This window comes from Brassica oleracea, chromosome C6, assembly GCF_000695525.1.
Source record: "Brassica oleracea var. oleracea cultivar TO1000 chromosome C6, BOL, whole genome shotgun sequence".
Lineage (NCBI taxonomy): Eukaryota > Viridiplantae > Streptophyta > Magnoliopsida > Brassicales > Brassicaceae > Brassica > Brassica oleracea.
The window spans coordinates 39,706,024-39,722,755 of record NC_027753.1 but is presented as its reverse complement, the minus strand read 5'-3'; the positions used below and the strand labels follow the sequence as shown (position 1 = coordinate 39,722,755).

The window sequence follows — 16,732 nt, the reverse complement described above, 5'->3', positions numbered from 1 at the left end:
AAAAAAAAAAAAAAAAAAAAAAAACACGAACGAATTCCGAGTAGGAGGTTGACCTGAGCCATGACGGGCATATCTGTGCCCATTGTTCTCCTCGAAAGCATCTCCAACGATCCCATTTCGATATTTCTTTTGCAATTAGGGTCGTCCAATCCAACTGTTTCGATATAAAGAGTAAAGAAGACTTGTTCAGAGTAAAGCAAGCACCTACTCCACGAAGGAAAACACCTGAAGAGAGAGAAAAAGAGGTATGAGCAGCGTTAGGCACACCAACTCCCTTTTGCCTTTTTTACTTTCATGGACTTTTTCTCAAGGGAAAAAGAACTCAACTGCCTCTTTTGTTAGCATCTCCTCTGACTCAGATACAGTTTGGCCCCATATTAACTTAACTGGACGTTGAATGAATTATTGATCAACTTCCACGTTCCTCGTTTTCACATACCTGCCCTCTCTGTTTCTATCTTTTTTATATTTGAACCCTTTTTCCCATTCATTTCAGACTTTCATCTATATGTGTGTGTGTAAGTGTAACAGTGTATAATATTATACACACACAGTGACACAGTTGTTGTTCTATCAACCCAACTTTGTTGTTACAAAATTAGTTTAACTGGATCATATCATATTACTCATACTTTGCATGGAACTATATTTTTGAGTTTCTTATGCGCGGGGTCAAATGTGAAGTTAAAAAAAAAGTTGAAAATTGGAACGTCAATCACTGTAACGTATGGCATGGTTTTAAATGTCAGTAAGACCATATATACTCCAATTTGAAAATTTCTTTGTTCTTTTTTCCTTTTTGGTATGCTTTGTGTTTAGTTTGAAGATCTAACAAAGAATAATATACATCTGATCTACTCTTCTGCTTTTTCTTGATAAAACCGTAGATCGTTCATATAAGCTCTACTACGACGATTCACTGTAAATTTCTGAAAACTTTCAAAAGTTTACCACTTTCAGAAGAAACCAGCGGTCCTTTGACAGTTCTATTTTCCGGCCGACGCTTCTGACCGTAACTTCACCGGGTTCAGCCCCCGACGTAGTCGGTGGGTCAGCCAGGATCTCCTGAGCCGCTCCTCCATGCCTCACAGCTCTCTCTACTCACGCTGAACGGTACCTCCGAGAGCAGAACCAGCGACTATGACAGAGTCTTGGAAGAGAAGATAGAAAATTTGGGTTGCAATAACCTCTCTCTACGATTACTACTCAACAACCTCAAAGCTCATTAAAATTTCAAGCTTTTATCACGACCAGCATTTACTACACTTGGAGAAGATATAAAGATACCTCACTCCTGAATCTGGGTTGATATAACCTCTTTCAAAAACTCCCTCCAGGCAACTTCACGTGGAAGTCACACCACCAATTACACAAGACCCTCTCCCACCCTGAAGATGGACCGACGCTACAGTAGATCTGAAAAGGAGAAATGGCAAGCCCCTACTCAGGCACCAACAAAAAGACCTCCGGTGCGTATACCAGCCAATGAAAACGAAGACCTAATTGAAGCCAACCGTTTAACAATCATTGGAAGATTAACAAACCCTGTGATTCAAAAACCAAGAGCTGTAATAGACTTTATGGCACATGTCTGGAACCTTGAAGGAAGGATCGTGGGAAGACCGTTAGGTCTTGATAAATTCCAGATCAAGTTTGAATCGGAACACGAGCTTCTACATGTCCTAGAGAAAGGACCGTATCATTACAAAAGATGGATGCTATTGCTGCAGCAATGGGAACCGACTATTTCTGACCAATTCCCTTCAAATATCTCTTTCAACGTTAGAATCCACGGTATCCCACTCCATTACTAGTCTGAAGGAACCATTCTCACTATTGGGAAGGAGCTCGGTGAATGCTCCATCAAAGACGAAAAAGAAGCAAAGATTTGGGTGGAAGTAAACGGACTTCAGCCTCTGATAATGAAGATGGAGATAGAGTTACCAACAGATGATATCACAGAAGTGGAGTTTGAATATATCAAGATAGAGAAGCATTGCTTCTCATGTTTCTCTCTGTTCCATGAGGAACATGACTGCCCTCTTCGACCCATCAACTCCCTCCCCCCAAAAGAAAGGAAATTGGGTATTACGCAGAGTATTGCGCTCCAAAGGATTGAAGCAGAAAATAAGCGCCATGATGATAGACGAGGTTACAGGAGGCCCGATGACCTTCGGTCCTCACTTCGACCAACAGAAGATAGCTTCAGTCACTCAAGGAGAGACAGGGATAGAAATATGAATAGAAGGCATTATGATCGTAGAGACGAACCCACTAGAGAACAGTCTATCCTCTCTCGAACTGCTCGATCTAACTCAGCATATCATAGGAGTAACGCACCAGCTATGCAGTACCGGGTAGTAGACAGAAGTAAGGCTAGTGCAGGATCCTCCTTTCCCCAGCAGAACTCACCCTTCATCCCAGAAGGTCAGGATATAAGAGAGGTCAACAGTGAAAGAGTTCTCCCCATTACTGCTCGGGTTGAGATCACTCCAACCCGCAATATCAAAGAGCGCCTTGGAACCTCATCTGCCGGAAAAGATGGAGCAAACTCAGGCTCCAAAGATCGAAGGTCTGCTCTAGAACGTCTCTCTGATCCAATTGCATCAAAAGAAGCTCCGGTGAGGAAAACACCCAGCTTTGACTCAGGACGCCTTCAGTTAGCGGACGATGGAGCTGAAGATCTTAACCCCATTGATCAGGCGATTATGGAAGAAACAAACCAAACAGAAAGAGTCCCTGCCACTCAACGGCTGGGAGGAAGCAACCCTGGAATCCGCAGCAATAGAGGAACAATTCCTATTGCAGCGCAAAGCAAGTCGAATACCAAGAGAAAAGTCACCAGGACCCCAATCAGGAAGCGTGTCGTGAGAAGCCCACTCCTGGGTGTAACCTCAAAGAAATCTAACAATGCACGCTCAGCTACTACAACGAGAAGGAGGCTCAATGTTGATAAAGACAATACTGTACCTTGTAATAAGGCAGGACCAAGCAACCAACGTAAGAAGAATGGTCAACCGACTACGGTGTTTATACCAGGTAGTACCAGAGGTGGGGTGGATTTTCGGCCCCAGCAAAGCTCTCTTCCTTAGCCATACTCAGCTGGAATTGTCAAGGACTTGGGAGTGTCCAGACAATCCGGCGCTTAAAGGAGATCCATAAGACTATGGCTCCTAATGTAATATTTCTTATGGAAACAAAGAATGAAGATGAGTTTATTAATAAGAAATTGCAAATTCTTCGCTACTCTCACTACTTTTCAGTCCCGCCAGTCGGGCTTAGTGGAGGCCTTTCGCTTCTCTGGAATGATGATACGGATATCACGATCCTAGAATCGTCGCCCAACCTAATAGACGCAAGAATTGAGTATAAAGGAATCACATCGTTTGTCTCCTTTATTTATGGACCTCCTGCTACAGAGAACAGAGCAGCCTTTTGGGGTAAATTAGGTGCAGTGGGTCAGGGAAGAGATGACCCTTGGTTGATAACCGGGGATTTCAACGACATCCTTAACAATACGGAGAAGGTCGGAGGACCAATGCGGGCTGAAGGATCCTTTATGGCTTTTCGGTCATTTGTAGCGCAACATGGCCTATGGGATTTGAACCATACCGGAGAGCAACTGTCATGGCGGGGAAGCCGACACACACACTTCATACGATCCAAGCTGGATCGATCAATGGGTAACTGCTCATGGTCGGAAGCATTCCCTATGGGAAGATGCCGTTACTTACGTTTCGAGGGATCCGACCACCGACCACTGATGTCCTACTTCAACATGAATAGAACCAAAAAGAGAGGGCTGTTCAGATTTAACAGAGCACTAACTGAACAGGAAGAGGTAACACAACTAATCGACACAGCGTGGAACTCCTCTCCGCTCGCCTCTGTTATAGCAAAGCTGAATGCGTGTCGAAGAAGTATCATCCAGTGGGCCAAAGACCGGCAACAGCAGAGTAACCTGATCATAAAAAGTAACCAAGAGGCGTTAGAGGTTGCTCTCTCAAACTCTACCCCAGATCCTCTACTCATTGAGACGATTAACTCTACCTTGCGCAAAGCATACCTTGATGAAGAACAATTTTGGCAACAACGAAGCCGAATTCAGTGGCTCAAGAAAGGTGACCGAAACACGGGCTTCTTTCATGCGGCGACAAGAATAAGAAGAACAATCAACTCTATCCCGATGGTAGAGGATGCTCAAGGAGGAGTCGTTTATGAGGAGCACGATATTGCTCGAGTGATCTCTGATTATTTCACTCAGATTTTTACATCAAATGGCAATGAATCCTTCTCTCAAATCCAAGGACTACTTGCGGGGAAGGTAACTACAGAGATGAACGAGATGCTAACAGCTATACCGAGTGATTCGGAAATTAGAGATGCGGTGAATTCTATAAATGGAGGCAAGGCCCCGGGACCAGACGGTTTCTCAGCCACCTTCTATCAAGCATATTGGCATATCGTGGGAACGGATGTGATAAAGGATGTCAGAGAGTTCTTCACCTCTAGCCACCTTCACCCTCAACAAAACGAAACCCATATCAGGCTAATACCGAAGGTGGTTGGCGCAAAAGCAGTGTCGGAGTATAGGCCGATTGCGTTATGCAACACTCACTACAAGATCATTGCAAAGATCCTCACCCGAAGACTCAAGCCGCTTCTGCCAGTTCTCATCTCAAACACGCAATCAGCTTTTGTGGCGGGACGAGCTATAACGGATAATGTGCTCATCACACATGAAACTCTCCACTTCTTGCGGACATCGGAAGCAAAGAAACGATGCTCGATGGCTGTGAAAACAGACATGAGTAAGGCGTATGATAGGATAGAATGGAGTTTTGTGAAGGAAGTACTCACTATGCTCGGGTTTGATACGATTTGGATATCATGGATCATGTGCTGTATTGAATCAGTATCCTATTCTTTCCTCATCAACGGAGCACCACAAGGAGCAGTTAAGCCATCTCGGGGGCTCAGACAAAGCGACCCGCTATCGCCCTACATTTTTATCCTTTGTACCGAGGTTCTCTCGGCGCTGTGTGCAAAAGGACAGAGGGACGGATCACTCACGGGAGTCAAGGTTTCTCGCAACAGCCCACCGATAAATCACCTCCTGTTTGCCGACGATACCATGTTCTTTTGCAAGTCTAAACCATCCTGTGTCTCAGCCTTAATGAAGATCTTAGCGACATATGAAGCGGTTTCGGGCCAGAAGATCAACCCACATAAATCAGCCATCACTTTCTCGGCCAAGACACCAGCCTGTGTGCGAGCTCGGGTTAAGGAAACAATGGAGATCTCGTTAGAAGGAGGGATTGGCAAATATTTGGGACTGCCAGAGCAATTTGGACGGCGTAAAAGGGATATTTTTGCTTCGATCCTTGACCGGATAAGGCAAAAAGCCCACAGCTGGACAGCAAGGTTCCTGTCCGGGGCTGGGAAGCTAATTATGCTCAAGTCGGTGCTCGCGGCTATGCCGTGTTACGCCATGTCTTGCTTCAAACTCCCGGTTTCTTTGTGTAAACAAATTCAGTCACTCCTTACACGTTTTTGGTGGGATACCAATCCGGATAAGAGGAAGATGTGTTGGGTCTCCTGGGAGACAATGGCTCTACCTAAATTCGCAGGAGGACTTGGCTTCCGAGATATAGAGACTTTCAACGATGCCCTGTTGGCAAAGATCGGATGGAGATTGATCAAAGAACCACAGTCTTTGTTGGCACAGGTACTAATGGGGAAGTATTCTCGAAATTTCTCCTTTTTAGACTGCCCAATACCGACCACATGCTCTCACGGGTGGAGAAGTATATTAGCAGGGAGAGAAATTCTCAGAAAAGGTTTAAGCTGGGTGGTAGGTGATGGTGAGTCAATCCGTTTGTGGGATGATCCTTGGCTCTCTTTCGAGCAACCCGGCCAACCTATCGGTCCTCCGACAATGGAGAGTCAAGACCTGATGGTTAAAGACCTGCTATGTCCTCTTACAAATAAGTGGGATCTAGAGAAAGTAAGGAGCATACTCCCTCAGTATGAGGACATTATTCTTCGCATCAAAACGAGCTCAACACAAGCACCGGACTCCATGATTTGGCTCCTGGAGAAATCTGGTGACTACTCCACAAGAACTGGTTATGGGAAGGCAATGACAGCGGACAAACCGATGGCGACTATTAATGAACCAGTTAATTGGCTGAAAGAAATCTGGAATGTAAAGACTAGTCCTAAGCTAAAGGACTTTCTATGGAGGGTGATAAAACGAGCCATTCCGGTGAGCTCTAACCTTGAAAGGAGAGGTTTTCCGAGCTTTGCCTGTAAATCTTGTGGTACACATGAAGATGACATTCACGCCTTTCTCAAGTGTCCCATAGCAGAGGAAGTATGGAGTCTTGTCCCGATCGCAAAAAGACCTACAAACTCTGTTTCTTCCCTAGCAGAACTAATCAAACAGGGGAATCACTACATCCCACTACCGCCGACTGGACTGAATGCTCCACTATGGCCTTGGGTAGTCTGGAATTTATGGAAGGCTAGGAACAAACTGGTGTTTGAGAATAGAGTTTTCACAGCCCAAGAAATTGTTCTCAAAAGCATTAAAGAAGCAAAAGAATGGAATGAGGCTCAAATGGGGGAAAAAGCTCCATCTTCTAGTAGCTCTACAAACCACCCTCATTGTACCGAAGGGGTTCCTCCACTAATAAATCAGTCTGGTATGCTAGTATGTAATGTTGATGCGGCCTGGGATGCTAAGACCGGAGGTTGTGGTATTGGAGGAGTCTTCTCTGGTGACAACACTCGGAACCTATCAACTGTCTCCGAAGCTCACAACCATGTTACTTCAGCGCTAATGGCAGAGGCCATTGCTGTTCATCGTGCGGTATCTACTGCCGTTTATTCAAACGTCCGATCTCTAGTGGTTCTGTCCGACTCCCTGTCTCTGGTTAAGCTCTTGAAGAAGAGAGGGACTCAACCTGAACTGTTCGGTATCATGTTTGATATCTATCACTTTGTTTCGTATTTTGATGTAATATCGTTCAATTTCGTTTCTAGGAACTTCAATGTTGAAGCCGACTCTGTGGCAAAATAAAAAGCTCTACTACGACCTACGATCTGTATATCTTTCTTAATTTTTTTTTTTTGCTAAAATTTGGTGCATATCTTTCTTGATTTTGATATCCAACATTTATTGTGTTTGAATTTAAGTAACTCCCAATCTCCCATGTGCGTGCATGTATTTACAATTATTTATAGAGATAATTGGTGTCCCTATACCCAGAAACAACCATAATTTGCAATCTACCATGATGGTGACCAAAATAAATTCGTTTACAATTTTACCCTTCTGCTCTATAACTCGATTTACGTGCACTGTCCGGTAAGTGTCAGTCTAAAGATCAGAAAATCATGTTTTTATCCAACAAATAAATCAATTGATTTAACTCTTCTATTTTTTTTTGAAAAAACGTAAACATTAGGCAAATAAATCATGTTAGTAATTCCAAAATATATTTGTTTATTAGTCTCGATTCTAGTATACATTTTTTCATGCATAGTTTGTTAATTAATAAATTGGTAGATACATGATTTGTGAATTGATACATTTTTTGATAAATTGTTTGTTATCAGATAAATTATTTTGTTATATGGTACATAGACTTGTTGTTATCTGATAAAATATTTGTTATCCGGTATATGTTATGTTAACTGCCACATAGACTCCTCTGTTATCTGATAAAATATTTGTTATCTGGTATATATTCTGTTACCTGTTACATAGATTTGTTTTTATATGATAAAATATTTGTTACGTGGTACATGTTCTGTTACCTGATATATAATTTGATATAAAAAGTTGATAGATGATTTTGTTACTTGGTACATGTTATGTTAGCTGATATATAATTTTTTATCTGGTACATGCTATGTTAGATCATACATAACACTATGTCTTAGCGGTTACAAATCACATTGCGAAACTTTTACGTGTTGTCGTTGTTGTTAGACGGATTGGAAGATCCCCCAAATATATTCTTTTTCATATGTTCGTAGTTTTCCTAAATTGAGACTAATGAAGAGAAATTTGCAGGACATATATTTTTGGCGAAATTATAAATATCATATAGAAATGAGTTAGTCATATTGTTATATCGTGGTGGAGAGATAGTTTGTTTGGTCTTTGTGTTCTTTGTGTAGAGAGATAGTTTATTCTAGTAATCATTTTTATATTGTTATAACTATATTGTTAATTATTTTTCTCCATTAGTTTCTCTTCATAAGTTATATTTATCTAAATTCGGTATGAATGAGTGGAGGAGAAGTGAACAACTGGCAAACCTACGACCTCAAACGCCACACTACTTGCCTGACACGTTTTTCGGCTACCTGCTGCGGCAGAGTACGAATCTGCCATAGCTCCATCACGTCGAGGGTAAATTCGTCCGTTCAGTGCCGAAGGGATATAGCGTAGACCGATACTGTCACTTTGTGTATACTTTGCTAATATGAGCTTATTTTAGGTAGATTGAACCAATTCACTCTTATTTATATGCCAACTTCTATACTTTATTCATTCAAAAAAAAACTTCTATACTTTGTTGAGCTTTTTTCCCCTCGGCTATAATCAAACATCAAAGTTTCGCTTGACAATCATCTGACTTTATTGCCGCTTCTCTTATTGACAAAAGAATCATAGAATTTAGAAACTTTACTTTTAAAATCTTAATGCATATTTTCAAACAAGATCACAGTTAATTCATACCTTTATTTCAAATATAAATTCGTTTTCTATTTCAAATCTGATTGTTTTCTCGAATATTCTTTTTGAATACTCGTTCTCCAAATGCAACATGAAATAAATATATTTATAACTTAAATACCTTTTTAATATGAATATACCTGCAGAAAATCACTACCAAGTATTAAATTCGGGTGATGATGCATGCTGCGAAGTTTTAAATTCGAGTGATAACAAACCACTAACTACATATTAGTCTTACACGCGTTCATGATGTATATACCTGCAGAAAATCGATAAGCAGATATAAAGTATAAAGCATTAAACCGGGCCTCGTGGTCTGGTGGTATAGGAACCTCGGCTGAGGTGCCCGCCCGCCATCACGAGTTCGAGTTCCGGTCACAGCGGATTTAACATTTCTTCCGTTGGGGCGCTGGACCCCCTACGGAGATAGTTGGGAATGTGGCTGCCCAGATATCAGAGTTATCAAAAAAAAAAAAAAATTAAAATCTATTTTTGTGACCTGAAAATGGAGATTCCACCACTTCATTATTCTTTTTTTTTTTTGTAAACTCACCCCTCCATTATTCACTACCAAGTATCTTATTTTAGTGGTTCCAGCGCATCTAAAACTATTATAATTATTTTGTCTTTATTTTAATCTGATGCGTCCAGGGACAATCAGATCTATGAAGTTTTATGATTCCTGCTATATCAAATATTTTTGTAGAACGTTTCATCGTGAAAAAAATTCACTACTAAACACGACAAAGTAGTGAGTTTTATAATTAGCTTCAAGTTTTGTTTTGGACGAAATTCAAGTTTTTATTACATAGTGTTATCTTCTAATCAAATACTACTAAACACGACAAAGTCCAAGTATGCTTTTAAAAGGGAGCAAATCCAATAGGAATACAACGGATTCTTTAAGTCATACAAAATCATTTTAAAAATAGAAAGGATAAATTAGAATGAATGGATGATCATCCTTAGCATGTGGTGTCCAATAATTAAGCTTCAGCGAATATTTAATGATCAATCGAAACGTAAGAAAAGCTTAAAAAGAGGACTGATTCAGCTTTAACCTGCATTTGGTCTTTGTTTTTATCTTAATAGTTAGTTATTTTAAAATTTGCAGAAGTTTAAACTCTAACCATTTATAAAAAAACAAATGGTGGAATCTTTCTTCAAATCTTCAAAATTTGAACAGAGTTTGTAGTTTAATACTACTACTAACTTTTATTTACGTTTAAACGAGATTAGTATGTACTTTCTCCTTTTTTTAATATAAATCGTTTTAGAAAAATTTTTATGTCCAAATCAATATTACGTTTTCGATTTTTTATGTAAAATTTATTAACACTTAATGTTATATGACCAATAATATATTATATTTTATTATTGGTTGATTTGTAATTAGATAAATAATTAATGATATTTTTGTTTAGAAAATATAAAAAATGAATAATTTTTTAATATATGTGAATAATTTTAAAACTACTTATACGAAAAAACGGAGGGACTATTGCTCTTTGTTTACCTTTGGATGAATAGACACGCTGTCTAAGGTAACAGCGCATTTGAAGTGTGTAAATAATTATTATTGATACGTTCATCGGAAAACGTAACTCAACCGTTCCTTTACTTCATTTTGTTTTGTATATAATCTTGCTGGTAAAAAATAAAATAAAATAAGAAAACATTCGAAAACAACCACATCTGCATCATAAGTAGTACTCTCATTAATTACAACAAGTTAATAGAGAAATGAAAAGGACACAAAACCCAAAATAACAAATGTGAAAGAAAGGTAAAATGAGCAGTTAATAACATAAAAACGAAAAAAAGTTGTGGTCAATCACATTCTCCAAATAGAAAAAATTAAACACCTAATCAGTAGTATAAATCAAGATTGTGGACAATAAACTTAGGTTAGTTGTGTGTGTTCCTTTATCCCTGATTTGATGGTCAAACAGTCAACGGGATTAGTTAGAAGGACAAAAAGTAAAATAAACATTTTTTTTGTAGTAATAAGAAAGTTTATTAGTAGTATTTAATTAATATCTTTAAACATTGGCTTGTTCTATCCCGCTCACTTACACACAGACAGTCAGACCCTTTGCATAAAAGCAAATTGACTAAACAATTACGCTCTCCCGCTCCCATCTTCTTTGCTTCTCTTTCCCAAAGAAAAAAAAAAGAAAAAGAAAAGGGGTTTCCTTTTATTTTTTTTGGTGAAGAATTTTATCTGGAGCAGAGTAAGTTCCAATCTTGGCAGTTACTATTTGCTGTTGTTGGGTTTTGTAGATCAACAAAAAAGAAGTGATTTGATTATATCCTCATGTAGCAGCTCCAAATGGTCTTCTTAGTCTGTTGGTTTTCCTGAGAATACAAAAGTGAAGCTTTTATGTGTAACTCTTTCCTTGTTCCAATTACTAATCCGATAAAAGAGAGAATTTTTTTTCTTCAAATTTAATATCTTGTCCATATTATTCGCTTTAAAGTTGGTACGACTTTTTCTTCCCCATGGTTTCAATCCTGAGAATTATACTGCGATACTATTTCGATTTTGTTCAAAATAATTAAACTTGTGATTTGCATTTTGACTTTTAATTTGAGAAAGTTTGAAACTTGGAATGGTATCTTCGACAACCAAAGAGAGTCTCATTAATGTGATACTACTACATCATTTCGAGCTTGTGTCTCATGTTGCATCCTTTACTTGTTGACATCTTCAGACCATTGATCTTCTACCTTCAATTTCACAGAGATCTCCTAGTGCTGCTGAGTTTGGTTTCCATCATAATGAAGGAGATAGCTGTTTCTGGGAACTTCATTCCTCTCCATGCTCTTGCCTCTGCTCTCCGTGCTTCTTCTAAGTTGATTACATCTTCTTCACCCAACCAGGGAAGGGTTCTGAGAGCAAACAGCAAAAGAAGAGCCTTGGATGATAAGAAGAATGCCAATCCACCTAAGAAGAAGAAGAAGCGAGCTCTTCTTAAGGATATCACAAATGTTACCTCCCATAATTCTTATACTACAAGCTGCTTAAGTGCAGCTAAACTTCAGGTTCTTTATATATACACAATGCATGCTGCTTCTTCTTAAAATTGTCAAGAAAACATGTTTGTTGCTTACAATTGTCCCATTTTATAGGTGGAGAATATCAAGCAGATCAAAAAGGGAAGGGCATGTTCTTCCAAGGTGGCATCATCTTCTGCTATGGTACAAGTTGAGTCAGATTCAGCAGGAGTAAGCTTGTCTGGCTGTACTGACACAAACGAAGCATCTTCTAGCTTAAAGCCGAGTTCCAGGTTGCCTCCTAGACCCCTTGGGAGGTCAGGTTAGTTTTCTTACAAGTACTGTTTCTGTGTGAGTGATTTAGAAAAAAAAAGTTATTTATGATTCTTTTCTTCTTGCTAAAATTGTTTACAGCTGAGAGACGTTCCACTGTGGCAAGTATCCCAAAATTCACTGACATTGATTCAGATGTTAAGGATCCTCTTCTCTGTAGCCTATATGCACCTGATATCTACTACAACCTGCGTGTTGCTGAGGTAATAATAATCCCCTTGGAATTTGATATCTTATGACAATGCATCTGCTTATCTAACTACTTGTCTATTGAGCAGCTTAAACGCAGACCATGTCCTGATTTTATGGGGAGAACACAAAGAGATGTGACTCAGACAATGCGTGGAATCCTCGTTGATTGGCTTGTTGAGGTTTGTTTTAGATCCTTTTGTTGCTAAGTATTTGACTTTTAAAGTCTTGCTCACAACTCATAGACTCTTTCTTCAGGTCTCAGAGGAATACACACTTGCATCTGACACTCTCTACCTCACAGTGTATCTCATAGACTGGTTTCTAAATGGGAACTGCATGGAAAGACAAAGACTTCAATTGCTGGGCATCACTTGTATGCTCATTGCTTCGTAAGTCCCTCATCATCTCTCTTCCCAGTAAATCAAACAATGCTTTGTCTGAAAGGAGGAGGAATCTTAAAAAAGAGTTTGGTGGTGTTTCTTAAAAGAAAGTATGAGGAAATCTATGCGCCACGCATTGAAGAGTTCTGCTTCATCACGGATAACACTTACACAAGAGATCAGGTCCTGGATATGGAGAGCCAAGTACTGAAGCATTTCAGCTTTCAAATTTACACTCCCACTTCTAAAACATTCGTCAGGTAAAATCTCACTAGACTGTGATTAAAAAATGCTTTGTAATGCTGTTGTATGTACGTTTTAGTGATTCAAATGTTTTTTTTTTTTTTTTTTTTGGCAGAAGATTTCTCCGAGCAGCTCAACCTTCTCACCTGGTAATTTTGCTTCCTTCTTTATACAAAATCTATCTGTGCTCATCCAACATTTTTAGCAGAAAGATTGAATCCTTTTTTTTGAAATATTGATATGCAGATGATGTCAAGTGTGGAAATGGAGTTTCTGGCGAATTATCTGACGGAATTGACGTTAATAGAGTGTCAGTTCTTGAAGTACCTACCTTCGGTTATAGCTGCATCGGCTGTTTTTCTAGCCAAGTGGACAATGAACCAATCAAGCCACCCTTGGGTCTGTTCTGTTCTTGTTCGTTAATAAAAGCCTTATGTTCTGTTCCACGAAATCTTTAATCTCACACGACTTTTATTATCTGTTTTATGTCCAGAACCTAACACTTGAGCATTACACAACGTACAAAGCCTCGGACCTCAAAGCATGTGTTCAGGCCTTGCAAGAGCTGCAGCTTAACACCAAAGGATGTCCCTTAAACTCCATACGCATCAAATACAGGCAAGACAAGGTAAGAAAAAATAAGTTAAAATCTCAGTTTGGTTTTTTAAAAACCGTTTCGGTTAAATTTGCCGCGTAATCTAACAGCTATATTTTTTTTGGCTACTTGGAACAACATTTTTACAGTTCAAATGCGTGGCGGTGTTCACATCTCCAAAGGTACCTGAGAGGCTATTCTGAAAAAGAGACTCGGTTCATCTCCTAACCGATATAACACGTACGTCAACGTCTGTCTGTAACATTTGTGATGGTCCGGTAATCCGGTTCGGCCTCATTCATTTGCTCTCTCGCTCTCAAATAAAAAGAGTTAGTAATTTTTCCAAGGTCTCACATTTATACCAAAAAGAGTAACAGGTAGTGTAGACTTGTTTTGGTTCTGGTCCGTATTACACGAGAGTTTAATTTTTAAAATTGTAAAAGTCGGATCGGATGTACAATTTTTTTGGCTCATCAGGCAGTTTCTGCTACGGGATAGTATTCTTCATGCTTTAGTATAAATTAATTGATTAATTAATCCACCGAAGACATTAGAAAAAATAAGTTCCTTTTTCTTAAAAGTCAGTATTGACATTAGTATAAAATCCAAAGTATAAAAACAGTATTTGACATTTTTGACAGAGAGAGACAGACAAGACAAGTGCATTAATCACACGTTATCCGACGGAAGAATATGACTCACACATTTCTTTTTTATGGAAAATAATAATAAAAAAAAATGATCAATTTACTTCTTCTCCTTCGTTGCTTGCTGATGTGTCGCTCTGCTTCGAGGTAGAGAGAGAATGGCGGGGGCAACTTCATCAAGTTTGATATGGTCGCCATGGCAAGCGACTCTTCACCATTATAATAATAGGTTTCATCATGTCAAAGGTTATCCGTTTCCATGTCACGCTTTCCATCCTATTTGCAATTCTTTTAATTTCAAAAGACGTTTTTCTTCATCCATATTGAACGACGACCATGTCATTACGGATTCTTCATCCTCCTCCAAAAAGCAAGGCCGTTTATCAATGTCTGGTAAAAAAACGCATCCTCCTCCCTAATTTTGAGGTTTGATATGGTAGATTATATATATTCTTAATATTTTTTGAGTTTGTACGTGTTGTAGGGTGTGGTTGCTCTTGGATTCAGGACAATTCAATGGTTCATCCTTCGGCTACGAAGAAATGCTCGGCTTTGCCAACAAAAACAGTGGATGTCTCTTCAGTTTCAGACCTTTTTGAATTCATATGCTCGGGTCCCCTCGTAGACAAGATCGGTATTACTCCTGAAAATGTTGGTCAGTCCATTGACAAATGGTTACTCTATGGCTCTCAGCTCTGCAGACTCTTTCAGCTGAATGAGCTTAAGCTCACCATTCCTCAGAAAGCTAGGCTTTACCATTACTATATACCCGTCTTTGTTTGGTGCGAAGATCAGATTGCCTTGCATAATTCCAAGTTTAAAGATGGAGATGATGTGCCTCCACTAGTGGTACGCTACTAATAAATTGTCTCTCTTTGGTTATTGACTCTAAATTAATAAATGGAGATGATCAAGATATGTGATGCAGATTGGATTTAGCGCACCTCAAGGATGTGGCAAGACTACACTTGTGTTTGCACTTGATTATCTTTTCAAAACTACAAAAAAGTACCATTGCCCCCATTGCTACAGCAGTTTACTTAATCTAAATTCCTAGTGATGATTCTTAGTACTAACTCAAAGCAATATATCTCAGGAAGTCGGCGACAATATCTATAGACGATTTTTACTTGACTGCACAAGGCCAGGTAGGACTTTACTTGTACTCTCTCTTGTCTGTTATTAATCTTTATTTATTTATTTATTAATTTTATTGTCTCAGGCTCAGTTGAGAGAAGATAATCCAGGAAATGCACTTCTAGAGGTCCTAAAGCTCATCTTCAATTTTCTCAACGTTTTGTCTTTTCTTCATCAGTTTGAAAATATCGTCATTTGTTTCATATATATATGTTTTCAGTATCGTGGGAATGCAGGAAGCCATGATCTTCCATTCTCTGTCGAAACAATAGAAGCCCTGTCTCAACTGACCAAGGACGGTTAGTTTCCATCAATACATGTGTATACTCTTGTCTGTTATTAATCTTTATTTTGACTTGTGAGTTTTTTTGGTCATTGACAGACATGAAGATGAAAGTTCCTCGGTACGATAAGGTGATGAATCACCGCTTGATTTTATCACTTTGTAACATTAACACACAGAATGAAAACAGAGGAGCCAGGTCTTAACTTGTTGAGGTATTCCTGTTTGGCTGCAGTCTGCTTATAGCGGGAGGGGTGACAGAGCCGATGCAGAAACATGGCCTGAAGTTGAAGGACCTCTAAAGGTATTTGTATCTCAAAATGTTTCGGTTCAAAGTTGAAAATGAAACATGACCAACACTAAATTATGTTTGGTAGATTTCTCCAGGTTATTCTCTTTGAGGGATGGATGCTTGGTTTCAAACCTCTTCCTTCTGAAGTCGTTAAATCAGTTGATCCACAGGTTATCTCAACTCCCTTTAATACCACTGATTAGTATTAGTAATATAAAATGTATATATATCCTATTATAAAAAAACTCTCTTCTCTTTCTGTAGCTGGAGACAGTGAATAAGAACCTTGAAGCGTATTATGACGCATGGGACAAGTACATCAATGCTTGGGTCATCATCAAAATCAAGGATCCAAGTTATGTATACCGGTGGCGTCTTCAGGTATTTTATAATCTAATTAACAAACAAAAAACTCATTAGTTTTCGCTGTGTTTCTGATTAGTAACTTTTTTGCTTTGGTTTTTGGACAGGCGGAAATCGCCATGAGGCAGGCTGGCAAAGCCGGGATGTCAGATGATGAGGTATTGACATTCTTTAGTCAATTACTAGTCTTGTGGTTATTATGATACACATAGAAACAATGACTGTTGAAAACCTCTATCTAGGTGAATGACTTTGTGTCACGGTATTTGCCGGCATATAAAGCCTATCTTCCGACCCTTTACGCTGAAGGACCTACCGGCTCTGACCCTGACCGTGTCCTTGCCATAGATATCGATGAAGAAAGGAACCCCATACTCGCTACCTAATGACAGACACATGTTCTTCTCTTTGTATGTAAAAGAGATTAACACTCTACATCACACTTTGACATGCAATTCGTTACAATGTTGCGCGCGCACACACATATATATATATGTACGTGGTTATAGTGGTTA

General features: G+C 39.1%; 3 protein-coding genes across 5 annotated transcripts in view; 2 read left to right on the top strand and 1 right to left on the bottom strand.

Annotated features, from left to right (window-relative positions):
* LOC106298784 (aspartate aminotransferase-like) overlaps nucleotides 1–116 on the bottom strand; it is a 2,027-nt gene extending 1,911 nt beyond the window's left edge. Inside the window, exon 1 of the mRNA XM_013734922.1 lies at nucleotides 54–116. Coding sequence (XP_013590376.1) covers nucleotides 54–116 — 63 coding nt within the window. The remainder of the gene's footprint in view (nucleotides 1–53) is intronic.
* A 10,765-nt stretch (nucleotides 117–10,881) lies between these two features.
* LOC106301111 (cyclin-A2-4-like) lies at nucleotides 10,882–13,992 on the top strand. 3 transcript variants are annotated; one of them, XM_013737434.1, is made up of 11 exons: nucleotides 10,882–10,989; nucleotides 11,500–11,800; nucleotides 11,888–12,074; nucleotides 12,167–12,288; nucleotides 12,364–12,456; nucleotides 12,533–12,666; nucleotides 12,765–12,917; nucleotides 13,016–13,049; nucleotides 13,147–13,299; nucleotides 13,394–13,528; nucleotides 13,645–13,992. In XM_013737434.1, the coding sequence occupies exons 2-11, from the start codon at nucleotides 11,537–11,539 to the stop codon at nucleotides 13,696–13,698; spliced, it is 1,329 nt and encodes a 442-aa protein (XP_013592888.1). In that variant the 5' UTR covers nucleotides 10,882–10,989; nucleotides 11,500–11,536; the 3' UTR covers nucleotides 13,699–13,992. The 3 variants fall into 3 exon arrangements, with proteins under 3 accessions (XP_013592888.1, XP_013592890.1, XP_013592889.1); XM_013737436.1 differs by having other exon boundaries at nucleotides 13,019–13,049; nucleotides 13,645–13,965; XM_013737435.1 differs by lacking the exon at nucleotides 10,882–10,989 and adding an exon at nucleotides 11,068–11,142.
* A 256-nt stretch (nucleotides 13,993–14,248) lies between these two features.
* LOC106301110 (D-glycerate 3-kinase, chloroplastic-like) lies at nucleotides 14,249–16,732 on the top strand. Its single transcript, XM_013737432.1, has 12 exons — nucleotides 14,249–14,535; nucleotides 14,627–14,991; nucleotides 15,071–15,150; nucleotides 15,239–15,290; nucleotides 15,365–15,406; nucleotides 15,500–15,578; nucleotides 15,662–15,693; nucleotides 15,798–15,866; nucleotides 15,950–16,024; nucleotides 16,119–16,235; nucleotides 16,325–16,375; nucleotides 16,460–16,732. Exons 1-12 carry the CDS (start codon nucleotides 14,301–14,303, stop codon nucleotides 16,601–16,603), a joined length of 1,341 nt encoding a protein of 446 aa, XP_013592886.1. The 5' UTR covers nucleotides 14,249–14,300; the 3' UTR covers nucleotides 16,604–16,732.

Bases quoted from the DNA above. Each gene is read 5' to 3' on its own strand.
- LOC106301110 (XM_013737432.1), top strand. From the start codon at position 14,301: ATGGCGGGGGCAACTTCATCAAGTTTGATATGGTCGCCATGGCAAGCG. The intron at 15,151-15,238 runs GTACCATTGCCC...AATATATCTCAG, and splicing joins CTTTTCAAAACTACAAAAAA to GAAGTCGGCGACAATATCTA. The intron at 15,694-15,797 runs GTGATGAATCAC...GTTTGGCTGCAG, and splicing joins AAGTTCCTCGGTACGATAAG to TCTGCTTATAGCGGGAGGGG.
- LOC106301111 (XM_013737434.1), top strand. From the start codon at position 11,537: ATGAAGGAGATAGCTGTTTCTGGGAACTTCATTCCTCTCCATGCTCTT. The intron at 12,667-12,764 runs GTAAGTCCCTCA...GTTTCTTAAAAG, and splicing joins ACTTGTATGCTCATTGCTTC to AAAGTATGAGGAAATCTATG. The intron at 13,050-13,146 runs GTAATTTTGCTT...ATTGATATGCAG, and splicing joins CAGCTCAACCTTCTCACCTG to ATGATGTCAAGTGTGGAAAT.